General features: G+C 46.7%; 1 protein-coding gene across 6 annotated transcripts in view; it reads right to left on the reverse strand.

Moving 5' to 3' along the window:
- MEAK7 (MTOR associated protein MEAK7) overlaps nucleotides 1–27,574 on the reverse strand; it is a 240,542-nt gene that overhangs the window by 97,641 nt on the left and 115,327 nt on the right. For all 6 annotated transcript variants that reach the window (XM_085636837.1, XM_085636841.1, XM_085636839.1 and 3 more), the window contains one exon: nucleotides 9,386–9,619. In XM_085636837.1, the coding sequence (XP_085492963.1) occupies nucleotides 9,386–9,619 (234 nt within the window). The remainder of the gene's footprint in view (nucleotides 1–9,385; nucleotides 9,620–27,574) is intronic.

The following is a 27,574-nucleotide window of genomic DNA, read 5'->3' on the forward strand; positions in this document are numbered from 1 at the left end:
ATGCGGCAGCCTCTCAATGTAGGAACCACTTGGTTCATAGTTTATGATGTGTGAAACTCCAGGTGTTTAAAGTGTAGTTGGTGGACATCAAGAGTACTTATCTACACCTATATCTATATAACACAGTGAGTCTTAAACTTTATCAGCAGGTATCGGGAGTGATAATTCAAAGAGATCAATCTGCAGATTTCTGAAAATGGAACGCCAGTTGTGACAGATGCTGCAGCAGGTGAAATGCTTTCATATAAGGAAGCCGAAGTACTCCAACAGCAGTACTAGGATGGAGACTGGAGATGTTAAGTTTTAGCTTAAGTCCTGCCAAAGTATATGTGTTGATGTGCGAATACCCATCCATGGATTCCAGGCCCACTGTGCCATGGGATTCAAGCTGCACCTCACTCACTGATGAGGCCCAACAAATGTGAAACCAGTCTGGGGTGCCTTCTGTCCCTGTCTAAAGGGGACATGCCTTGCAGTTCAGGCCCACCTATTCATGCTGGAGGATGGCCAAATCTCATTTGCATATAGTCACTGTCATGAGTGGCAGAAAGCCCAGCTCTAAATATACATTTCCTCTGCATCCATTGAGAACACCACTTTACTGTCTTGATCCCATCTCGTCTGCAAGAAAAGACATACGTGTTCCACATTGTTCATAGTGGAGCAGCTGGGCATAAAAACAGTCTTGGGGTCATGAATCAGACTCAAGATGACCTAAGCCACTCCGCAAGAATGAAAGCTCAGAACTTTAAACCTGTATAAATCAAAAGGAAGCAGGTGATAGTTTGCAAGAGATGCTCCTCAAGCTTCGGAATCAGAGATAAAAACCCTGTTATATTCTGATCTCATAACCATCATGTATACCATTGCTTTAAATAAGTCATAGAGGAGGGCGGTGAAAAGTGGCCTGCATGTCTTTTTAAAGATCAATACGGAAATAGTCTTCCCTGCGAGTCTTCCTATTAGCCATATCCCTGATGGCTTTCAAGATTTCATAAAGATTAGTTCTTCCTTCCAGTGGCTGGCATGCCTTAAAGCAGGCAGGCATTTTAAGTAAGGAGATGAAGAACTCTTCCACTTGTACCTTATCACAGTGATCAAAATGGCAAAGGTTCTCAAAGATGAAACAAGGGCGCCATGATGTCTGAAATGTGCACAAGTAGTTTGGCAGCTTTAATATACATTGCCGGCATCGCACTAGCAACTTCTTTCCCTTAAATTGGTAAACCCGTATTCTACTGACTTTTCCTAGTTTGTACTTTTTTTTGTTTGAGACAGGTGAAGCACAACTCTGCTTGAGAAGTAAAGAAGGCATTCAATTTATACTTGGTAGCTTCTAGTACATGCAGTAGTGAGTCAGGACTAGTAGAATGTCAAGTCTTGGCATGTATCCGTTTTTGTGAGGGACATTTATTTATTCATCGCGGACCTTCCATCTTGATATGTCAGAAAGTCTCACAATCGCACCCTCAGGCAAACCTAGCCTGCTGCCTGTAGCATTTAGGACAAGAAAACAATCTTCATTATCTTCCAAGAACGTCTTTAGCAGCAGGCAAACTAAATACTTCTTTTAGGTGTCCTGAGTGCAGTGGAGTTCATTCTTCATTGCATATTTCTTGGACTAGTAAAGATAAGATTGATTCATATTTTAATGGGTGTATGATGAGAGATACACAATGTACAATGTGACGGAGAATCGATTTGGTGGCTATAAGTTAGCCAACTCCTAGAGCGGACTCCATGAATGTATGAGACAAATTAATATTCTCCATCTCTCAGTGAATCAGGCTCCATAGCTCCATTAGAAAATGGTCTTATAATGTCCTTAAGAATGACTTGGTCAATCCCAAAAGCAAGAGCAGCTTACTCAAAAGGAAAAGGATAGGTTCAAATGTTGAATTCCATTTTCCGCTCATGAGGTTCAGTTCCGACTACTTTGGTAACAATCTTAAATATTTTAGCGAAGAAGATATAATTTTTCACATTGATAGCATTGGCTGCGCCAGACATCAGTTTGTGGCCTTGAAAGTCCAACTTCACAGAAGCATGTCGGCCTTCCATGTTCGACAAGGCTTTCTTCACTCTGCAGAATAGATTCTACTTGCAGAATATAGCCATGTCCCATTTCTTGTTCGTTGGGTAAGGTTTCAGTTCTGCAACCTTTCATCACTCTGCTGACCAAATCTTTCTTCACTTTCTCTGACTCTTACAGGCAAGTGCGTTTCCTGTGGTAGGACAATTTTGAGACTAAGGGGCCGATTCCGATCTAGCTCGGAAGGGCTCCGAACACGATCCGGCCGGGAAAAGTCCGAGCCGTATGCGTGTTTACCGACCGACTCGTACAGCTTTACGAGTGATCAGGTACGATGCGAGAAACGTGAAATCACTGACCGACTCGTTTCCGGGTCCGACCTGCTCCGTACGTCCCGTCCGTAAGTAAACCGTGCCGTGCAATGGAGGCGATTTCCGACCGAGCCAGTACGATGCACGATTCGGACAGCCGGATCACGTCGGAGCCTCCGTCACGTAAACGCACCGGGAAGACGACTTCGGGGGACCGCGTCGGACCCCCTTCACCCGTAGCCTTACGAATCAGTCACAGGGGGAGACCCACGGGTCCCCCTGACGCATGCATGTACGGTGCGGATGGCACCAACGCGTACACACTACCACACTAGAGAGGGCGCCCTTGTTCGCAACGTACCCATTCAGTCAATGGCAGCCCGTGTACGCGTCGTACGACCGGATCCCATTGACTTCAATGGGAGTCCGAGCGAGCAGTCGGTCAGCATACGGCTGCATCGTACTCACTCGGTCGGATTCCCGGGGCACGGCTCGGTCAGAACACCCTCCGGATCCGACTCGGACGGAGGGCTTTCCCACCGAGATCGGAATCGCCCCTAAGCAGTAAAGCACTTTCTACTCCATGATATATTGATTCAGGCCATGAACGTGTCCTGAAAGCACCACAAGGTCTTTTCCACTTGTCAGATGGGAATGAAGGTAGAGCGACCTCCGTCCATGCAGTAATGGAGGACATAAGTCATGCAGGGAGGTCATGGATGAAGATTTCAGGCAGGCTGCTGGTATCAAACTGATTTCTGGGCTAATCACTTTAGGGATACAATGTCTTCTCTGGCAGCTTTGTAGACTGCCATCAGAGGTGTCAGATAGACTATAGCTCATAGGCAGAGTGTAGGGGCTGACACTGGTGACTGGCCACCAAAGCAATGTACCGAGATGAAGTGTCGCACAAGTAAGCCTTCCATATATCACTGGAGAGGAGGGAGTAGGAGCTTCATGCTTTAGGTGCAGGCCCAAATGACAGCAATAGATCATCAAACCAAGGGGAAGTCGCATACGCATGCCTCATGTCTGGAAAGGTTATTTGTCCTTGAACGTGCTGCCCCAAGTATCAGCTTATTCAGGATAGGTAGCATTATGGCAACCCCAATCTCAGTTCAACTGAGCAGCAAGAAGTACCTATGGACGACTCTATAACCATACATATGACAAAGATACAGAGGGGTGCAAACATGGTATGCCTTCTGTACCCAGGAGCTCTCATGCACACTTCATATAAATTAGGGGCAATCAGGGGTCCAGTCAGAACATACTACACAAATACATCAGGGAAAGCCAGTAGGAAGTCTCCTTAAGAGGTTCAGGTAAGAAGGTGTGCACCCTACTGCTATCATTAGCTACTAAAAAGTTAGAAGTATCATTGGTTTGTCACAAGGTGCTTACTACTCATGTTAATAGTACAATCACTTAAGGCGGGTCTCCGCCACCCAAGAGAGTTTAATATTCAGTTGGTGACCAATACACCGAAATAACGTGAGCACTTGTGAAGTAGATTGTTGACATTCTGCTACATAAAAAATAACAAGTCTACCTTAATGACAAAATGGGGAGGTCATCACATAATGTTCTTATATTGAAAATGTGATAAAGAGCAGGTTGTTGAAGCAAGGGTGGCTTGACATCAAGGCCTGTAACTAGAGAGAATACGCCATTCTTAAAAGGTTAAGTTGTTTAGTGAAAGTCTCTAGGGATCGCCTGAGGGTGATAATAGGTCTCTACTCTTAATTGAAGCGGAAGTGTGTACTATCTCTTACAGTCCTCCAGATATTTTCCTCTTGCAAAAAGAGACAAGGAGCCTGGTTGCTGGGAAAGTTTAAAGAGATCAATACAGCATATAGGGTTGAAATTTGCATATAGACTGTCACGAGCCGGCAAAATGCGCAATCAGTGATGCACAACCTCTTGAAAAGAATACTTTTGTTTATGAGTAGCCAATGATATTGGCCAAGACAGACACAATGTGCATACAAATGAGAAAGCACGCCATAATGCATGCTGCCAGGTCTGATCACTTGAAATTTAAATAACAGACCCTTTGGGGAACGCAAGTAGCACAAGAAGAGGGGTCTGCAGCAATCCAGTCTAGAAGGAATTGTGCCCTAGAAGACCACTTTTTGACAAACGTAATAGAAAATTAAGGATGTGGTCCTGTTAACTAGTCATCAATGGGCCAAGGTATTGTCCATAATAAATCCCATAATTCTTTCCATAGGAACAAGCAGGTTGGGTGGGGGGGAAGAGGAGAATCAGCAGCTAAGTTTGAGGGGCACCCGCTATTGAACTAGGGATCCTGGGAACCTCCACGACAAGGATCTCCATCTTAACCATGTTCAGTTGCCAAGCATTTTCGCTCAACCAGGAGGCAACTGCAAAGACGTAAAATGAGGTCAAAGGGTTGAATACTGAATAATAAGTGGTTTTCATTGCTTGACCCAGCACTAGACTTTCAGCCTTATAACATATAAGTAGAAAACCTGCACAATATCATAAACACAACCTATGTCCTTGAAATCAAAAATCTTTTTACGGCCATTTGCCCTACACATTTGAAAATGAACAAAGGTTGTACTGCTCATTTCTGGCATTGTAATTCATTTTAGATATATCTGGAAAATTATATTATACAGAGATTTAATTACAAATGGAACTTTTATTAAATCATTTTTAACCCTCTTACTTAATTATTTTGGGATTTTTACCAGACCTCTTTAAACGTGTTCAGTAGCTATGAATACTCTTCTGGGGGACTACTATGCAAACTGTAACCCATTCTATGCAGGTGGTGCTCACTTAAGGAGTTGTCTGCAGACATGGCTGTCAATCATTGTACATTCCTCCACTCTCAATTCTGACAGTCATTCACATAGAGGGGCATTCTAACAACCTCAGAACCTTAAAATGACCCACAGAATAATAGTGTGCATTTTATTTCGGTGGATATCCCTCTGCACCAATGAGCTGGCGGCTGAGGTCAAGCACTTGAGACAGCCATCACTCAATGTGGGAAGACGCACACTAATGCTCCTACTGCCATCCCTTGGCCTCACACACCTTCACACAACCACTTGATTTGCTGATCATTTGCTGATCATTTGCTACAGAAGTCAAGCAAACATAGGATTGCTCTTTCCCAAAACCAATCATTCTAAATAACTACAGTGTCATGAACTGACAGTGAGATATCAGCATGTAAGGCATATCACAGGATGTTATGTTGATGGCAATTAAAGTGTGGGTAACATGAAAACCCATGAAATAAAAAAAGGAAAAAGCAAACCAGATTAAATACTACTAAGGGATGTAAATCCATCATGCCACTATTCGCTTGTGAGAAGTTGGCCTGGTATATGCTGTTCACTAGTTAAAGTGGACACCTTGCACCAGTACAATTCGACTCTTATGGTAGTAGGTTTAAGACAACCTTTAAAGAAAGCTATCCTAGTGGTAGCTGTGGAGAGCAGCCTTCAGGCTAAGTATTTAGAGAAATGTAAAGCAGCTTGTTTTATCTTATATTATCTTGAATTACTAAATGAAAGGACACCACACACGTATATATATCAAATATATATGTATTTATTACTAACAACTCTCTGCTAATCTCTTTATGAGATTAGAAGTCAGGAACATATGCACAAATCAACATTTCACAATAAGTTGAGCACAAATATGGCTGGGGCCCTATAGGCGTACCAGACCATATACTAAAAAAGAGACTTCGAGATAACGACTTGCGAGGGAACAAGGCCTAGGGCCTTCAGAAGCGGTGGGGCCTCACAAAACCACCCAAGGCAGGTAAGTAAAGGACCCACGGGAGACGCATGCAGTGTGAGAACACAGCTGCGAATCCCTATTGGCTTCAATGGAGCAAGTCGCGATTGGAAATTTAGAGTTTAAGGATACTTCGGGAGAGTCTACAAGCAAGTCACTTACAGGGTAAGTAGTTCTAGAGCCAACACCCACAGGAGCACCGTAGTGCTTGAGTTACCTCACCCAGGGAAGCCAGGTGCATATGTGTCTTTTGGTGTCAGGTCACGGCGTCGTTTTCAATGGGAGCCAAAGAAGACTTGCTGCTTGTGAAGACAGGATAAGTGTCCGGTGGAATCCAAGGCTGGATTCAGAAGAAGGAAGACCTGAAAGCAGAGGGGACAGTGTTCAAAGTCACTTTGCAGTGACCCGGGGCAAGGAAGATGGATGCCCACAGTCGTCGGGTGATTTCAGGTGATCCGCGGGTGTCTTGACTCTTCAGCCACGAGGTCCAGGAGGCGTCGACGACAACCAGGAGCTGGATTCGGCGTGTCCCACGAAGTCTGCAGCTTACTGCGGTGTCGGTGACCAGATTGGAGACAACAAGCCTTGGTAACAGCAAGTCTTGTGGAAAGGATGAAAAGTCAGCGGTGCAGACCAGCAAGGTCTGAGGGACTCACCCAGCGAGGGTAAGTCAGGGCAGTTCTGGAGCAACCAGGGGAGCCCTTTGGAACTATAGAAAAGTCTTCTGGGGACCCACGAGCCAACCGGCAAGGGATCGTAAAGACGCCTCGGGAGGATTCACTCAACAGGGGCCCACGGTCACTCGGGACGGGGTAGGCCTCTGATCTTCGGAGGGATTCCTGCTGGAGGCTTGGACCATACGTGGTCCAATACACAGGTTCGTAGAACGTCGTGAAGGGGTTGCACTCGAAAATAGTGCACGGTACACAGGGATTGCGGTTCCTCATCACTCGTGGGGTCCACTTGCCTCAGCGTCGCTGGGGACTCACGATGGCCTAGGAGAAGTCAGGAAATTCTCTTCTTGGGCTGCAGGGACTTCGGACTCTGGCAGGAGCGGGAAAGTTTGTGACCGTTGATTGCAAGGTTTGGTGCCTGCCAAGCAGGGGAGTCACTCCTTGACTCCAAGGGAGATTCTTCCGTCTTCCAGAGGTAATGGAACGTCGAAAGTCCTGGATTCTTCTTCAGAGCGTCGTCCAGGGGTATCTAGTTTGCAATGGCAAGGGTTCCCTAACTTATACTGAAAGGAAGGGAGGGACTCTAGGCATTCCCCTGTTCTGTGGCGCTTCCAACTGATGCCATTGCCGAATGTATGCTTTCCATGGGGCTAGGGAACTTTGTGCAAGGATGTTGTGTTTTTCTGCCTTAACATGTTCTTGGAGGGTGCAGGCGACTTGTCTCTGTATATTTTGACTTGGTCTTTACCGTGATAACTTGAGCAGCTCTGTAGTACAATGTAATGTGTCTGACTTGAACTTCCTCAATAAAGGTTTTGGAAAATTAAAAAAAAAAGAAAAAAAAAAGAAAGGAAGGGAGGGACTAGCTCTATGACGCCACCTATGGGAGGGTCAGGGGAGTGGGTGGCTACACCCGCTTCCGTTTGTCCATTTTCGCGCCAGAGCAGGGGCAGGTAGCCCCTGAGCCGGTTTGAACTGGTGTATGCACAGAGGAGCCTACTGCTCCCCCGTGCAGGACTTCAAAGCACTCTAGGAGTGCACCCACCCAGCCCCAATACACTAAGCCCTGTCTGGGAGGTGGTCACACCTCCTTGTGAAAGGAAACCTATTGTTGGGCCTCCTCCACTGTAAGTTTCAGTCAGCAGCAGGAGGGCAACCCAGTGTCTGTGCTGGTGGCATACATTTTATGATGCCAGGGCTCTTCAGGATTCTACCTTGTTTCCACAGTAGGTACATGTCTATCCCTCTAGAAGGGTGGGATCATACTCCCACACCAGTTACTGGTGTAGGGGCATGATTCCAAAGCATTTGACACCAAACACGACATGTTTTGATGCAGCCATTCCAAAGCTAGCATTAACCGCGAGGTTATAATGCACTTAAGATTATATGGTTTGACCGCATTCACAAACAGCCCCAGAGAATAGACTCTGAGCGCTGCAGAGGGGCCCTGCTCAGGCAGAGACACTCCCTCACATGAAAACCAAGCACCCTGCTCTCAGGATTGATAGGGCATGCCTTAGGGGTGACTGATAGGTTTAAATGTGTGTGCAGGGAGAGATATAGTGAACCTTTATCTCAGTGAGGGGTGCTAGCACCACCTCACCCAGGCTGCAGTAGCAGGCCTGTGGTGTCAGATTTAGTCTGCTTCCCAGGGGTGGCATAATACATGCTTCAGCCCTTGGTAGGCCTGTGAAGTACCTATGCCCTTGGTACCTAAGGTACAATATACTAGGGACTCATAAGGCACCACAGCATCCAATCACTAGTGCACCGAATATGCACTCCAGGTTGTTTAGAGAGAACAGAGGCTGGGGCCCTGATTAGCAGGGTCCCAGCCAGACTATACAGAAACCAGTGTAAACATCAGAAAAAAAGTGGGGGCAACATAAGAGGCAGATCCTACTCTCCTACATCACTGTATTCCAATGCAATGTATTGACCCTCACACTCTCTCGCACCCCTCCCCCACGGTGTAGTTCCCCCACGCTACAGATGGCGCTCTTTGGTGTTTTTTTTTTTTTTATAGTTTACTTAAATGGGCATCGTTAATTGACTCTTGGCGCTGACATCACAAACAGAGATAATGTGAAACGTTTATGGCGTCCTGGCAGCGGAGTTCTGGTAATGCTGACATTGTAGTACATGCATCATTATGACGCGTCTTGTCTCCTGCTAGCATGACTGTCATGCTGTATGGTGATCATAATACTGTTATCACATGATTGATATGATGTGCAATACCTGAATATTGTGCCATCTATATTAAAAGTAACATTTCTTTGAGTAAAAAGATGTTTTTAAAAAAAAAGAAAAAAATCACTGCATTCCAATTTTCTGGGGTTAGAGAGTATTTTTTTCATCCAACAATGGTACCATTTGATATTTTGCAATAGATTTCTTTTAACTTCCTTGACGGTTACATTGTTCTGAAGCTAGCACTTGTTAAGCAGCCACTTTGTAGTTATCAACTTCGTAGAACAATAAGTAAACAGCAACAAATAAACATAAACGCATGTCTTGCGACGGAAGGGGGAATGACACCACAGACAAGATAATATCATGGTCACCATGCATACCTGTTGGACTTGGGATCCCTTGACTTGGTTATCATCTGTGATAGCTATTATTTGGAGGATAGCTCTACCCCTTTGGTCAACATGCCCTCTGTACAAATCTGACGTGTAGACAGTCAACTGCTCTTTCGTAAACTCTTCACTCATAGCACCGCTTTTGCTCTCAGTATCTGTTCTTCGTATTCCATGAAATAATCTGGTAATCATCGCCTCCGGCAACGCTCCAGATACAAAGGCCTATAAGGAACAATTACAAAATAATTAACTCCGGCATCTACATTTTTACTGAATTGTTTCTAGTTCCAAAAACAGTTCATATCTAGAAGGGCATCCAATTACGTAAAAGGTATTTGTAAAATGACTGGTCAATCCCAAAGCTAAACAGTCTTTAGATCTGGATCAATGAAAACATAATGGCAGGTCTGCTTTAAGAGAAGACAAACACTTTACGGAACGTAAAGAAAGCCCATCCAGGTATGCCAATAACAGGTGCCACAATGTGCCAGTATAAAAATGATGCAAAAGCTTCAGTTCTCAGAATGCGTATGTGCCATACCTTATCTTGTGGTCCAGCTTGTGAGTGTTAAGGATGTTTGTGACAAAGAACACAGTGAATGAGTACAGTGCGTTAAGACCCCAGGAGGCTTGTACATTTAAATTATCTGCAAGTCTTGGTCCTGTCTGGCAGGACCGATTTTCCACATAACATGAGGTATACTGAATGAGAATTGGGCTTCACCTTACTCTAAATGTTTCTGACCTCAGCTTGGAACATGTTCGCAAATTGTCAACTAAAGCCCTCTCTCTGGTCTTTCAGGGAAGACTGAACCAGCCAGATGTCTCTAGAGAAGGATAGAGGCCACCCTTAGTGGGGCACAGGCTGGCTGCAAAATACGTGATAAATATTTGGGAAGATGTGGGTGACCCCAAGGACTAAGGAGGCTCAGTATCTTTGTGAAGTGGCTGAGAGAGAAACAAAAAAAGTTAGAAAACCCTTCCAAAATGCCAGAGGTCTGGAAAGTAAGCCATTGTCTCATGACACAGGAAACACGCTGAAAGTAAATGTCTCAATTTAAAAAAGGTCCGATTGAAATGCCCCTTGAAGCAGGTAGACATTCCTGGTTTCCTCGGCGTGTCTTTAGCAGTCAGAGAAAGTTGGAAGTAAGGTTTCCTGTGGATAGAGCTCCACAGGTCAGAAATCCTTGACATTCAATGCAGTTTTTACATGTAGAAAGGCCACTATGCCTTCAGACAGTCCTTTCAACTGGCTCAACCCTCCCAAAAACAGAGCCAGAAGATTATGTGGGTTATACCTGCTAACCTAAAAAGGCACTGTAATCGAAAACCTTGGTCAAAATTTGTATGAAAGGAGTTCTACCACTATATTGCTGTTAAAATATCGACCTACAAAACTAAAATATCTACTGTAAAAGACCTCACCACAACATCACAAGGTAACTCTAGGCAAGTGTACGCTGGGTTAGAATAATAAATAATTTGTTATTTTGACAATGAAGTAGTAGGAAATGTGATAGACGGGATAGTTTTGTAGGAGGATATTATAACCAGTTGGGAGGGTTAGCAGGAACATAAGCACATTCCAATAGGGCAGGGTCAGCATGAACATATGAGCATTCCTGGTATCGTCCCACCATATATTGCTGATCTATCAGCAACCATGGCGCAAATCAGATTGAATGCGCCATGTTTACATTTCAGTACTTCCAAATGCAGATGAGACTACTCGGTGGATTGCAAACATAGGACTACATGGAACTCTCACATCTCCTAACAAAAGATTGTTCGAAGTTGTAAATTCAACATTCATTCGCAGTATTTAGGTGTTGAAGGCCAAATGTTTGCCATTTCTTGAGGTGAGATCCTTTGCTATTTCAGTTTTTCCTCCTTCCATTTTCTTCTTCTGTCTTCCAAATTCCCAGCTGTAGGACTTGAGGCGAAATCTGAAAGTAGTTGGCCCGAGTACAGATTTCCTACTTAAATCATATTTACACTTGTTGGTTGATGAGGTTGGTACCCATTGTAAAAAAAAGAAAAACATTTAAAAAAAACAATAAACGAATATATCATGCAATGGTGGACTGGAGAGATTGGGAGGGCTCTTTGAAGGAAATATTTAATTTTATAGTCATGAAAGTGCAAGAGGGGATTTTCTTCCTAAATAATTGGTGAGAATTTAAGATACTTTGATTAAATGTAGTTCGTAAATGATTGTTTTTTGTTCTGTAATGTTAATTGCAATTTCTATAGTACACTGCACAAATTGAATTGTTTGAAAAAAGAGATGTTTCTGCCACCTAGACCTCCTTATATCTACTATGAACGTTGAAAGTCTAAGTCGGCCTGTCATGACTCAAACCATTGACTTGCTCGTATTTCGTACATCTGTACCCCGTGTGCTTATCAGAACTTGCATTGCATTTGCCTTTTTGTTGCACCCTGTGTAAAGATCTATAATATTTCCAGGCTAGGCTATAAGAAAATAGTTGAGGAATAATTTGAAAATACTTTTACGGTAGAATGTCCTCGAATGGGCCGTAAATTGGGGAGGCAGGGATGTGTGAGTGGCATTCAGTGCCACATTTGTGTTTAGGACAGTCGGGGTAAAGCTAATGACCACGTATGTAATGGATCTTTAATCTACATATACTACTTTCCTTTATGCATCTATATGCCTTCTATGTACTTATGGATCTATATCTTTATTACTTTTGGATCTATATATTCATTACTTTTACATTACTTTTCTTCTAATTCAGCATATCCAATGCACTACCCTATTTTTCAACCTATACCGCTCTCAATATATCCTCTAGCTCAACTCTGGCTCATCTCAAACCTCTTTCTACTGCTCTTTCCGATGCACTACCCTATTTCTCACAAATTTGCCTGTATCAATATATCCATTACCTCCACTCTCTCATTCATCCCAAATTCCATACCACTACTATGATCCCCAAAATAACCCTTTCGAGACTCTCCCCTACTCCATCCCTCCTTGCATCATCTCATACCTCTTTTTACTATTTCGATCCTTCAAATCAATCCTTTTCTAAACCCTCCCTCTGACTCTTACCCTTCCACCTCCCTTTTACTCATCCCTCTCCACCTCACTTTTACTCATCCCAAACCTCCTCCTACTGCTATGAGCTACAAAACAAAAACATTCTAAATACTTCCCTTCTATCCCTCCACTATCCTTTTCAATCCAAACAACAGACTAACAGATCCACCGCTCAAATTACTTTCATATTTTTACTATACTAATTCACCATGATACATAGGGCCGGCATTTCCAGTGGTTCCAAAAGCTCGTCCCCGAGAACTGCACATAGCGCATGGCGAGCCCTGAAAAAATAGAAGCGTGTCAGTGCCGAGGGCTCCGCTATACCAGCGGTCACGTCCGCCCATGTGCGCACTCCGCCATCCTTAAATAAGTCACCCATTTCATGCACATTAAGATTACTTAACGAGCCAAGTGCCCCACGCTCAGAGCTAAGGGAAAACAACTGACACCACTCTACCCTCAAATGTGGCGAGTAGAGCTGAGCCCCATCATGCATACGAAGCAGTACATGCCAGGCATGCACCACTGAGTTGACCGAGTCTAAAACACCGCAGCGCCGGATCGGTTAACAACCGCGGTAAAGGATCCGGGCAGCAGCCACCTTTTCAATCTGAAGGTGTGGCAAGTCATGCGGGCCATGTATCCAGCTGAAGGCATGTGAAGCCTGCGCCACCATATAATAGAGTTCAAAATCTGGCACTCCCAGGCCTCCGGCAGTGTAAGGTAAAGTGAGGATGCTGAACGCGATTCGCAGAGTGTTGCCCGCCCAAACCAGCCTATTCAACAAGATACGTAATTCCCTGAACATATGTCGAGGCACCACCATGGGAATGTTGACGAAGAGAAAGAGGAAGCGAGGGAGCACCACCATCTTCATCAGAGAAACCCTCCTCACCAGGGAAAGCGGAAGCCTGATCCATCTGTCTATATCCTCACCCAACTTAGCAATAGCTCTGCCATAGTTTGATTTACTAACCTGGTCCGCGTCAGAATGAACTTGGATGCCTAGATAACGGACCGGATCAGAGGACCACTGGAGGGGAAAATCGAGAGCCATTGGCGCAGTAGACGGAGTTAGCCGAAAAATTCTGGATTTGTCCCAATTGATCTTTTGTCCCAAAAGCCCGCCAAATCGCAGCACCTCTTGGATTACCGTGGCAAGATGGACATCTGGGTCACGGATGTACAAAAGCATGTCATCAGCGTAAGCAAAAACAATGAAGTTGTATTTGGGAAAGCGAAGGCCTCTATGTCCATGGTATTCACGCAGCGCCCTCAGTAGGGGTTCAGCAGCCACCGCATACAACAGGGGGGACAAGGGACACCCCTGACGAGTGCCCCGTGATATATGAACTAGGGAGGATACCGTATCACCAGTGCGGACTCACGCCATCAGACGCTTATACAGCACCGATATTAGTTGTAAAAATACCTCACCCACTCCCATGCAGCGCAGTACAGCAAACATGAACTTCCATTCGATGGAATCGAAGTTCTTTTCCGCGTCTAAAAAGACCGCGGCCACCTTCACCTCCTGTCGGACATGTTGAAGGGCACCAAACACAGTGCTGAGATTATAGGCCAACGTGCGGCTCGGTATGAAGCCAACTTGTTCTGGACCGATCAGTGAGGGCAATATCGGAGATAGACGGTTGACCAATATTTTTGCAAATAATTTCGTGTCTACGTTGAGCAACGAAAGCGGCTGATAAGAGGAGCATTTCTGGGGATCTTTATCTGGTTTCAATAATGTAATGATCAGGGCCTCGCGCATAGAGGGCGGCATGATCCCAGCTGCTCCCATTTCCTGAAACAGGGAGTTCAGGTGTGGAATCAGAATATCACTGAAAGCTTTATAAAAGGACACCGTCAGACCGTCAAGGCCCGGTGCACTGCCCTCCCTCATAGTACTCAATGCCAACCTTATCTCCCGAGACTCTAGGGGGCGCATTAGAAACTTCTGATGCCACTCCGTCAACTACGGGAACTTAATATATTCAAGGTAATTCAATATATCGTCATCACTAGGGGCAACTTTAGAGCTTTACAGCTCTTGATAGTGTGGAAATTTAGTTTGTAACTGAACAGTATCTGCGCCATCTTGTCTCTCTCTCCCCCAGCGCCACACGCAGAAACACACGACGGCCATTTTAGGCACCATGGCCTCTCTCCCCGCTCATCGCCGATCGCCAGCGCGTCCCTCTGGCGCAGCGAACATCCCCCGCGCGCTGACCACCCCCGCTCTCTCATGCATGGGCCATAAACCCTCTCCTCCTGCGCGACCCTGCCATGGAACCACATCCCGCGCCTGACCAACACCTCCTTTCATCCCATACATGGTCATACATCCTTTTGATAACCCCCTTCCTCTGCGCCCGATTGTCCGAACCGATCCCAGGCCATCACCTAGCCCTGCGGATGCAGTTTATTGCCCCTACTGTAAGGGAAACACCTCACATCAAAGGGATTACAGTAGATCAAGGCCCCCACCCCCTGAGACCCGACCAGTCGCACACACCCCCGGGAATTGGCGGAATGTCCAGCTGTGTGATAGCCATCTCCTACTGTGGGTGGGGTGGGGACTTCCACTGTAGTTATGTGTGGGAGCGGATCCGAGCCGGGGATTCCGAGGATGTTCTTTCATGTATCAAAGCAATCTCAAGAATGTGCCATGTATGATAAACCTGCAATAAAGTCATAAACGTGTGTATAAGAGGCCAGGCCTCAGAGATGTGGTTAGAGCACCTCGAGACGATACCTTGCTGTCCGATCTGACGTGTTCTGCTCCGACGGAATAAAACTTTGTTTCCTGCCTTCCAGTCTCCGGCGCCTGCCTCTTTTGTTGGTTAATCATCGAATGGTATAAGAGGCGATTACCGCCGGGCAATACTTGAAAGGTTAGACTGAAACTGCCGCTACCATTTAACAATTGGTGTCCTAAACGTGGGGCCCATCAGCGACACGTGGATCCAATGGGAGAGGTCCCGACGACAGAGTGAACGACTGCAATGATCGGGAAGAGCTCCTGCCCGATAGACCCTCGTCTGGCAGCCGATCATCCGAACTTCACTGGTTCCGAGCAGACCTCTCTCGAGTGATCTACGGTCCTGACTGGGAACCATCAGGAGTGCCGCGGCAAATACGGAGAGTAGAGGACGATCGGGCGCTGGAGGCGGAAGACGAGAAACTGTCCATGCGGTCCGGGTAAGGTCGTGTAACACGACAAATTGCGAAACGATTGATTGATTGATTGAAAATACTAGTATTGCTTATTTGATTGTTCTTTTTGAGATATTCGCTGCCTACAAACGGGGAAGAGTAGAAATACTCCCTCCCCCTTTGCAGATAGTGAATGGTAGGTAACGCGGACCTTTGTCCCCCTTTGTAATCTGTCATGCCTATTTTTCTCCCCACTGATTGATTGTCCGAACATTGATTGTTTTTGACGAATAGTGCTTTTTGAGATATTCTCTGTTTGCAAATAACGTAGAATAGAAATATTCTGTCTAGTCTTTGCAGACAGTGAAGGATAGGTAACGCGGACATTTGTCCACCGTTGTAACCCGTCGTGCCTATCTCTTTCTCACCATTTGATTGTTTGATTGTCCGAACACTGGTTGTTCGATATTGGTTCTTTGGAGGTATTCTCTGCTTACAAATAACGTGGAATAGAGATATTCTGTCTAGTCTTTGCAAGCAGTGAAAAGATAGGTAGTGCAGACTTTTGTCCCCGTTGTAACCCGTCATGCCCATCTTCTCCCCACTGATTGGTAGTTGGTTCTGCCCGGACCGCTTATTAGAGATGAACCATCCGGCTCCACTGGAGGGCACCCCTAATAAGGACATGTTTACTAAATATGGACTAGTCGCTGTAGCTTATAGCAAACTATGGCATAAATATACAAAGAAGGACTCCGAAAGTCAGTGGCCACTGATGGGATCCTTTGATGACCATAAAATAGAAACGCTAGAAATAGCTCTACGTAGCAATAAAACGACGCCCACTATGCTCGACAGTATCGGCATGCGGCGCAAAGAAACAACACTCCAACAAAGTAGTATGATTAAAACGCTTTAAAAAACTTGTAGGTATATGCAACACTCCAACAGGGTAAACACGTTAAAACACTCTTTTTAAACAACTATTTACATGGCAGCCTGCTGCAACATCCATCCCAAAGCATTCACCGTCCGCTTGACACAGTCCCTGCCCCTCCTTCCCCGGAGTAGCAACATTGGGCTGCTTTGGTCTGTCTTTTAGTAGGCTTTGGGCTATAAAAAAGCCTACAAAATCCATCGGCCTGTGAGGCGGCATCAGTGGCGGACTGTAGTGCGAACAGGCCGGAGGCAACACGGCGCGCCGAGATCCGGACGGCACCGAGGTGGTGTCCAGCAAGTTGTTGCGCTGGTCTGGCCATCCCACAATGCTGCGCCGAAAGAAGGCGTGGAGTGCCCTAAGGGGAGGCGACGCGAACGGGCCTCCCCCGCCTCCCCAGGTGGAGGCTCCTCAGTTGCAGTAGGGCACCCCTTAGCGTTTCACTCGCCGACCAGCTGAGAGAGCACCCCTTAGCGTTTCACTCACCGACCAGCTGAGAGAGCACCCCTTAGCGTTTCACTCGCCGGCCTGCTGTAGCAGGACAGCCATTAACGTTTCACCTGCCGGACGACCACCCAGGCGGAGGTTCCTTTCTGCACCAAAGTTTCCATTAGCGTTCCACCCAAGAAGTGGGCCCCCGCAGTTGGTTGGTCAGGGGACCCACTCCGGTGGCTGTGGTGGAGAACTGCTGCTGCCACAGGACTCTCAAAATGGCGGCCGGCCCTTCGGATTCGGACCTGGTCCACTAAGATGGCTCTGGGCTACCTTGGAACTCGGAAGCTTGCCTGCTCGGGCATGGGCCCCACCCTTGAAGACGCCCTCTCAGCTTTGCAGATTCTACGGGAGCCATTGGCCCTCGACTCCCGCGGACTTCCGGTGGGGGCAACCGCCACTATTGCTCGATCATTCCACATTAACTTGTCTTTGCCCCGGGCGGCAGCCATCTTGTCCCTATTTGGTGCCGTGAGAGAGACTGATTCAGGGCGTCGGCAGAGAGACACGCCTGCTGTCCCGCTCTCCGAAAGGACCACGGCGTTGCTGTGAGATGGTGGTGCCCTCATGCTGACGCCAGCTTCTGTTTGAATTATCAGGAGACACTGTAGACTACCAACTCGAATCAGTTCCGGTGGAACCTCAGCATGACCCGGTAGGAAAAAACTCTGCTTTCCCCACCTTCGAGTCACGGTTCATGCTGTCTGTTCTTTCTGTTGGCGTTAATGAAAAATTTTTTGAACTGCCGAAAGGGATTCTGGTCCGGCCGCTAGTTAGTGGAAACATTTAGACTGTACCCTGGACCCACCCGACCTCGCCCCAAAATGGCGCCGATGTAGGAGGGACCTACAACTCCTTATGGCGTTCCGGTTACTTGGCATTGATGTTAAGGGATATGTATACGGTCTTTTTGCACATGGCGGGCGGGGGACGGGGAGGGTACTGACTGGGCATGCGAACAACCTTATTGATGCTGGTCTTCTCATTATTGATTATTTTTATTTTCGCGTTAAGGTAGTGTTGCTCATGATACTCAACGCCTCTTGCACCGTGGCCGGCCTATACGGTTGTAGGCCCGTATTTGTATAATGACATTTTCACAATAAAGGGTTTTCGAAGGAATTATGGAATCAGCGTCATAACAATCGCCTAGGTTGGTAAGGTTTTGAATAATGGCTGTCATTCCCAAACAATAGAAGACAGATAATGCAGACCCTTTGCCTGAATTTTGGATTGATGAAAATTTGTATCCATCACACCTGTCTTTTCCCAGAGTTGTTAGAAAATGGTTGACTGTAACTTAAGGTATCTGCCGAATGTAAGGTAAGGTATTTTGTCCCATAATATACGACTAAATTGAGAAACAAATGCACGAAGAGGGAACTCGAATTTAGGGACAAATAAAATGAAGCATTTTTGGTATAGTAGAAAGGAAGGATATAGTACACAGAAAAAAGAAAAAAAAATGCGAAAAGGATAGTCAAGATCTGTGGTATTATACGTTCCTGCAGCTAGTCTGGTACGTGGTAAGTAGAACTTTTTTTCGTGTTTATGCGCGCTGATGTGCTTTGAATGCTGCCCCCCCCCCCCTTCTTTTCTTTTCTGTAGGTTGCATCGGAGTTCCGACTGAAGAATGGAGTGGACATGGACCGCACCGTGCTCCATGTAGGGAAAGACATAGACAAGCGCTGTGAGTTGGTGCGTGGAGTGCAGACCATCACTGGGAACGTGAAAAACTGTATGGTATGACTGTGCCTACGTGCCCTGATTGTACGGTATGAATGTGTATGTATTGCATATGCCTGGGTCGCTGGAGAGAACGTCTTTGTATGACTGAAATGCTTGTCTATCGATCAAGGGGATGGGAAAATAAGCCCGAATATGGTAACTCCTCGTTTGAAGAAACGACTCTCCCTCTCCCGGAAGCTAGTAAATTGGAGGGTGACTTACACCAGAAACTTGAAGGGTCATTTCAGTACGACGAACCCGACTCCAACTGATAACCCAAATGTACCACCAGTGAGTCGATTCGTGTGCTGACTAAATAAGAGGAGTTAAGAATACCCCAGGTCGGGGTTCATCCAAACCCCCCCCCCCCCTCAGCCCAGAAGTTAGGGATACTGGCATGTTTTAGATTCACCACTTCTTCTTCCATCCACTTAGAAAATAAGAGTTGTACCATTGAATGTTCGACCGATACCCCTCCTCTGCCTCAGTTTGGATCACCGCCTGCCCAGGGGTTGGAAGGCTCCACCGTGAGTATAAACACGACTGGACTAATGTCCGACCGGAAAAAGAGGAGTAAGTATTTTTTTTTTTAAATGAGGCCTCCAACAAAATTGCCCAGAAAGGGAGGGGAGTAAAAAGTCCAACCCCCCCCCCCCAAAATGAATTACGGAAAATACTGAAAATACGCAGCACGCATAGAAAAAGGACAGGAAAGGAAAGGTCCCCTTACCCAAAATAGCTCTGTGTCTTCGTCTTAGGTTTCTGTGCTTGATGTATGTACTGTTACACCCTATCCGGTATTTGTGCGTACGTGAACGTTGAATTTATGTTTTCCCCCAGCTTGTGTTTTTGTACGTAAAACTGACCCGTGCTGCTCTATGTCGTACGTGTACCAAATAGCCTACTTGATGCGTGTCTCTGTCTGTCTGTCTGTCTGTCTGTGTCTCTCTCTCTCTCCCTCTCTCCCTCTCTCCCTCTCTCCCTCCCTCCCTCTCTACCTCCCTCCTCCTCCTCCTCCTCTCTCCCCCCCCCCCCCCCCCCCCTGAAGGCTCCCTTGCCCTCTTTTTGAATAGATGAGGTCACTGTACCTCCTCAGTATATGTATAATTGGCCTAAACACGACAGTGTTCGAACAAATTGACAGAAGCAAAACGACCGTATTTTGCCACACTACTACCTCTCCTTTCTGTAAAATGATGGAACTTAATTGGCTGAGAAAGAAAGGACAGGTAAGACGACTGATGTCTCCCAATCTGGCCCTTATAACGGGAACTATATGTCAGTGGTTTTTGTTGTTTTAGGACTCTAACGACTCCACCTCCATCGCTCAGAATCGCCCCGCCCATTACACAGAAATAGAGCGTTTAAGCACCCAGTCCTTCCAGAATAGTCCCAGTTCTGTACTAGCCGTCCCTGGATATTTTAAGCAATACAGCTGATGACCTTGTTTTTAAAGATACATCGCCTAAAACTGATAAAGGTTAACTATTGTCTCCAGCAAGAAAAATGTTTAGCTTGTGTTCCTCCCCGAAACAGATATTTGTGAGCCCATGACAGTAGCACATCGCACTTTTTCATAAACTTAGCAGTCCCTGGAGAAAAATATGAATAAACAGGGCTTGTGTTAGAAAGACGAGTCTCTACCAGAGAAGTCGGTTAGAATGTTGATAAGACCAGGAAGTTGATAGATGTCAGACTTCTTGCCACGTTTATAAGGTACAGGAATCAACACCTAGCAGACCTGATGATGGAAATTTGCAGGAACACTCGCAAACCTGCACCACGGCAATGATTAATGAGTTAGTAGCATACACCGACATAAGAGTTAATAGACATCCACCATAGAGTGACCGATAAACGTTTCCCCGACTACTTGGGGTTGGGAGAGAGAATGAAGTGTGTAAACGTCTTCCCTACCAGTTCTTTAAGATTTTGTTTCTTGTACTCATTCAAAGATAACATGCGGTCATCGGAGGAGAGGGGTCGGACGTGACGCACAGCCTGGCTGCGGATTATGGAACATCTATGGCCTCGACCAAGGGGGAGCCACGGAGCAAAAAGATGCGGGACGAGGCACCATTCTCAGCATGGAAAGCGATAGAAAGAAGGGCTATCCCGAAGCACCCCTGCTCACTGATCAGCTCGTGCCTGAAGTCCCAGCCCGTTGAGCCCGATTGATGGGCTCAGTGCTAAAAGATTCTGCTCTCCTTGGTCCGCTTTTTGATCCGATCCCACTCCACCCCCTCTTCCCTCGGCCTCCCAAAGCATGCCCCTATCCCCCCCCCCCTTTTTCATATGGGTTTTGAACTTGACTTGACAAAAGAAGAACGAAATGCGGGTACCCCGTCTCAAGGTACCTATGATAAGATCAGTTAGGGAACAGGACAAAACAGGACTGTGATCCGAGAGCACAGAATGGTCACACCCTGCAACGTGAAAACCTGGATTTGAGCTGGACCTTAGCTCCACCGCCGGTGCTCAACAGTGCCAACGAAAGAAGAAGAACAATGAGAGCTTACCAGTGATGGCTCGCTGTAATAGGACACTGGAAAGAAGAACTCCCTTTTGGACATTGCCCCCCCCCCCCCCTCTGACTGTAACTCATGTTGAGTTGAATTCCTCTCCCAACCACTTTCGTATTGACTATCTTCCAATCGAGTTTTCAAGATATTACATCGGTCACTTCCAACTGTACACTGATAGTTAAGAAACATTAACTTTGTATAATGACAATTGTATAACATCAGCCGTGCACATGACTATGCTGTCTAGTTTGATCAACACGAAGTCTAGGCCTTAAGTAATGTACGTAATATTCCTTGTTTTGCCAGAACATTTTTTTTACGGTATCATGTTTGTGTTCAAGCGAGCTTCCATCCTCCTATCTCCGGGTTTGACATATGACGCAGCCGATGTAATTTTGTATGCGCTACCTCCTCGCCTATCTCATCAACTACATGTAATTATGTACAATTGTGTCAGATTATTCCTGTCTGCCCTAAGACTCTGAACTTTGAAGCAGAACGTATGAAAGCTCTGTACGAGGTAGAAGTACGCGGTATTATGGGGATAGATCCGAACTAACAAGCTGGCGAGATATGTTAAAAGGGAGGACTGTGGAAATTTAGTTCGTAACTGAACAGTATCTGCGCCATCTTGTCTCTCTCTCCCCCAGCGCCACACGCAGAAACACACGACGGCCATTTTAGGCACCATGGCCTCTCTCCCCGCTCATCGCCGATCGCCAGCGCGTACCTCTGGCGCAGCGAACATCCCCCGCGCGCTGACCACCCCCGCTCTCTCATGCATGGGCCATAAACCCTCTCCTCCTGCGCGACCCTGCCATGGAACCACATCCCGCGCCTGACCAACACCTCCTTTCATCCCATACATGGTCATACATCCTTTTGATAACCCCCTTCCTCTGCGCCCGATTGTCCGAACCGATCCCAGGCCATCACCTAGCCCGGCGGATGCAGTTTATTGCCCCTACTGTAAGAGAAACACCTCACATCAAAGGGATTACAGTAGATCAAGGCCCCCACCCCCTGGGACCCGACCAGTCGCACACACCCCCGGGAATTAGCGGAATGTCCAGCTGTGTGATAGCCATCTCCTACTGTGGGTGGGGTGGGGGACTTCCACTGTAGTTATGTGTGGGAGCGGATCCGAGCCGGGGATTCGGAGGATGTTCTTTCATGTATCAAAGCAATCTCAAGAATGTGCCATGTATGATAAACCTGCAATAAAGTCATAAACGTGTGTATAAGAGGCCAGGCCTCAGAGATGTGGTTAGAGCACCTCGAGACGATACCTTGCTGTCCGATCTGACGTGTTCTGCTCCGACGGAATAAAACTTTGTTTCCTGCCTTCCAGTCTCCGGCGCCTGCCTCTTTTGTTGGTTAATCATCGAATGGTATAAGAGGCGATTACCGCCGGGCAATACTTGAAAGGTTATCGACTGAAACTGCCGCTACCATTTAACAATAGTATCCCTGAAACCTATTGTTAATATCCGCCTGCTCTGTTAGGAGGGTACCCTCCTCGTGGGCCAGCTCTGCAATGACACCAGTCTCTGATCTACACCGGGACAATGCAGCTAACACCGATCCTGGTCTATCGGTTTCTCCATACTCTCTGGCTTTGCCGTATTTACCCTTTTGTTTGACTTTGCTATCTGCCTCCTTATGAAACTCTTCAAGTGTTGTCGTTAGCAGTTCCCGCGTCTGTGTGTTGTTATTAACCACTAACTCCGCCTCAAGTTTGGCTTTTGGGATTCCAATAAAGCAAGCCTGTTCCTGATAGAACGCAATACCCCGGCATGCTTACCAATTGCCACCCCACGTATAAAGACCTTAAATGTCTCCCAGACCGTAGCAAAGGAATCCACAGAGCCAAAGTTGTGTAAAAAATTGAGTGATAGCATCTGCGAGCTTGGATTTAAATACAGCGTCAAATAAGGAGTATGGAGGGAAGCGCCACAGGAAAGGAGGAGGACCCCGCGAGGGCATCGTGAGCAATAATAAGATGGGCGAGTGGTCTGAAAAAGTCCGAGCGAGGATGGAGTAGTCCTGAACCTTGATCAGTAGTGTCTGGGAGATGAACCAATAGTCAATGCTAGTGTGGATATCATGGGGTGCCGAGTAATGCGTGAACCCACCCCTCACATTGGACCTAGCCCTCCAAGCATCTACCTAGTGCTATTATAAGGCTATATCCGCAATGGCCTTAGCACGGGGGCCAGGGAGGGCCCCTTGAGCGATCATGCGCTGGATCCAAGACATAATTAAAATCACAAACCGGTCTCCGGTTGGTCCTTACAAGGGTTCCTCAGGGGGCGGGGGGGGTGAGGTTAGGTCACAGGGGTGTAGGGGATAGGTTAAGGGTGTGGGTTGGTGTTCTTGGAAAAATTTCCTCATTTTCAGTCTGGTCTCAGATTCAGTGGTGTAAATTTATATGTAGTCACGTTTTTTCTTTTTGTGTTAGACAGGACGATTACTTTAGGAGCATGTTTAGGTTCCTGGTTCTTGAGCTTAAATTTCACCTTACTCTCTCTAATGTGAATTTGACCCATGAGTAATCTTAGGATTCTCTCTTGGAATGTCAATGGTCTGCGCACCAAACCAAGGCTAATAGAATCTTACAGTATCTTCGTGATATTGATGCGCAGATCATTGTACTCCAGGAGACTCATCTCATTGAGGAGGAGATGCTCGATTTGGTGAAAAGGAATAGGTGGATCGATCTTTCGGTATCCACCTCCCAGTCGCTTAATACGAGGGGTGTTTCTATCTTGTTCAAAAAATCCATCAATACAAGAATTTTAACTCAGCAGGTCGACCAGGGAGGTAGGTGGGCGATCACCTTGGTGGTTATTGGTGGGGTAAAACTAACATTGGCAGGTTTTTATGGCCCTAACCTGGACGATTCATCTCCCTTAGAGTCTCTCTTTTCAAGTCTGTTGCACTTTCCAGATCCCATAATTCTTACAGGGGATTTAAATATAGTGCTGGATCCAATGTTAGATAAGACCCCCCGTAGTAGACAGTTGACCCCGTCTAAAGCTAGAGCTTTTTTATTGAGTTCCATGAAGCAATACGAGTTCACCGACATTTGGCGGGCAAGAGCAGGTACAAAACCAGGTTTTTCATTTCATAATTATAAGTACCACCATCAATCTAGAATTGATTACTTCCTGATAAGTCATGCCTTGGTTGATTCTGTTAAAGATATTTCTTACTATCCATCACACCTTTCAGATCACTCTGCTGTTCTTCTTGAGATAGTCGGGGTTATTAAACCTCTTACTACTTCCTGGTCATTTGACAGATCTCTACTCTCTTGTCCCCAAGATGTCCTGTCTATTAGAGCTGACACTCTTGAGTTTATGCGTATCAATTTTGGATCCTCAGACCCTCCAGTCGTTTGGGACGCATTCAAGTGTTGTCTTCGAGAATTAATTAAAAATAAGGTAGTATATCGAAGGAGGCAATACACGCAGAAGACATCATCCATTGAAGCTGCACTTCTTCAAGTGCAAGCGGAAATTAATTTTACTAGTCAAGACTCTACAGATAGATGTCTTGCTCTCCATGAGAAACTTGCTTCCCTTAAAGCTGATCTGGCATCTGTATTAAACGAACGTATTTTGCAAAAATGGGAAGCGAGTAAATTATCGCATTTTGAATATGGAGAAGGGGCAGGCAAGCTGTTGGCCTGGAAGACCAAATCTGATAGGGCGCGTAATATAATAACCGCTGTAACATCTCCCCAGGGCACTGTCTTCTCGGATTTGGAGATTAGAACCACTTTTAAAAACTTCTTCCAGAATATCTATCAGGAGGACAATAACATAGACTCATCAGCTATTGAGAGTTGGTTAGCGGGTATCTCTCTTCCGAGATTATCGGATCTGCAATCTGAAATACTGGAAAGGGAGGTAACCAGGGAAGAGGTAGAGGAGGCTCTGCGAGCTGCCAAGGCAGGGAAAGCTGCTGGTCCGGATGGTTTACCGGTAGAGCTATATAAGATCCTAGTTGAAGAAATTCCTCCTTCTCTTACATCATTGTTTAATCAAATCTTAGTAGGAGGGGTTACACCACCAGCAACTTGGAATGACGCTTCCATTACCCTTATATTAAAACCTGGCAAACCCCCTACCGACTGTGGCTCTTACCGCCCTATATCTATATTAAATGCTGATTATAAAATTTTTGCCTCTCTGCTGGCAAGAAGGCTGGGTCGAGTCACTCCAACATTAGTACACCCCAACCAAAAGGGTTTCATTGCAGGCCGTCAGCTCTTCGAGCTAACATACGACCCAATAGGGGCTATCGACATGGCCACTTTGAGTGCAGCTCCACTGGCCATTTTAACACTCGACGCGACTAAGGCCTTCGACAGGGTCAATTGGTTGTACCTGTCGGGGGCCTTGACCAAGTTTGGTCTGGGAGGAAATTTTCGAAGGGCTGTACGTTTGCTATATAATCGCCCAACAGCTCGGGTACTTGTTAACGGAGGTCTTTCTGATGCATTTGTTATCTCCAGAAGGACCCGTCAGGGTTGTCCTCTTTCCCCCCTCCTATTTGATCTCTATATTGAGCCTCTCGCTCAAAAAATACGCGAAGAATACTCCATCATACCTTTCGCATGTAGGGGATGGGAGAAGAAGGTTGCGTTATATGCGGATGATCTCATGGTTATGACCTCTGACATCGATTCTGCCTTCCCGGCTGTCATTTATTTATTTATTTATTTAGCAATTTGTATAGCGCCTGGTGACCCGAGGGCATCCCCGCGCTGTTAATATTGAGTCCTGCTGAGGGGGAGAGAGGTGGAGGGTTTATTTAGGGAACAGAAGGGTTTTAAGTTTTTTCCTGAATGTCAGGTGGTTGGGTTCCAGTCTGAGGGAGCGTGGGAGAGAATTCCAACCAGTGGACGCTTTAACAGAGAAGCGTCGGCCTCCAGTGCGTGTTCTTTTGAATTTAGGGATGTTGGCCAGGTGCTCGTTCTCCGACCGTAGGGCCCTTGGTGCAATGTAGGGGGTGACCAGACCCCTAAGGATCGCAGGTCCCGATCCGTTGATTAGTTTATGGGCCGTGCACATGGCCTTAAACTCCACCCTTTGGCGGACTGGCAGCCAGTGCAGCGCCTTGATGGCGGGTTTAGCGGATGCTCTAGGAGGTACGCTCATGATTAGGCGGGCTGCAGCGTTCTGGGTTCTTTGCAGTCTCGCTAAGGTGGCTTCCGGCGCACCTAGGTAGACCAAGTTGCTGTAGTCTAGCCGTGACAATATGAGGCCCTGCACTATTAGTTTCCTGGACACGGGTGGTAGGAGGGGGAGAATTTTGCGAACAGTTCGCAGAAGCCCAAGACAGATTCCGGCGGTTTTAGCCGCTTGGGTCTTCATTGAGAGAGCGGGTTCTAGCCAGACTCCGAGGGTCTTGATTTCGTGTTTCGGGGTGGGGATTTCCCCGAACACGTCTGGCCAAATTGCCGGGGGGATGGTCGCCCATTGTTTGCCCATGAGCATCACCTCGGTTTTGGAACCGTTGAGTTTTAATGACGATTCACACATCCACCCGTGAATTTCGGTGAGACAGTTTGGTAATTTGTCTGGGTGGTCGTCAAGTTGGGAGAGGGAGACGACCAATTGTGTGTCGTCAGCGTAGCTCACGATTTTTATCCCGTATGGTGTTACCACATCTTCCAAGGGGGCCATGTACACATTAAAAAGTGTGGGGCTCAGGGAGGAGCCCTGAGGAACCCCGCTGGTGAGTGGGAGTGTGGCCGAGTGGAATTCGCCATCCCAAACCTGGAACGTGCGTTCAGTGAGAAAGGACTCTATCCATTTGAGTGCCATCCCGGTGAGCCCTGCTGCAGCCAGTCGGTGAAGAAGGACACGGTGATTGACCGTGTCAAAGGCGGCACTCAGATCCAGGAGGATCACTGCCACTGATCCCCCTGAGTCTAGAATGCGCCTTGCTTCCTCGATGACGGCAAGCAGGGCGGTGTCTGTGCCGTGTCCCGGACGGAACCCGGTTTGGGATTGCCGCAGGATGTTATTAGTCTCGAGAAATCTGGAGAGTTGACTATTCACCAGTTTCTCGGTGATCTTGCTAATCCCTGGAAGGAGTGATATGGGCCGGTAGTTTGCCATATCAGTAGGGTCGAGCTGAGGTTTTTTAAGGAGTGCCTTCACCACTGCCTTTTTCCAGCTGTGGGGGACTGATCCTTGAGCAAGTGAGCAGTTGATAAGCTCCGTGATTGTAGGGGTGATAGCGGGGGCCAC

Source organism: Triturus cristatus, chromosome 12 (genome assembly GCF_964204655.1).
Source record: "Triturus cristatus chromosome 12, aTriCri1.1, whole genome shotgun sequence".
Lineage (NCBI taxonomy): Eukaryota > Metazoa > Chordata > Amphibia > Caudata > Salamandridae > Triturus > Triturus cristatus.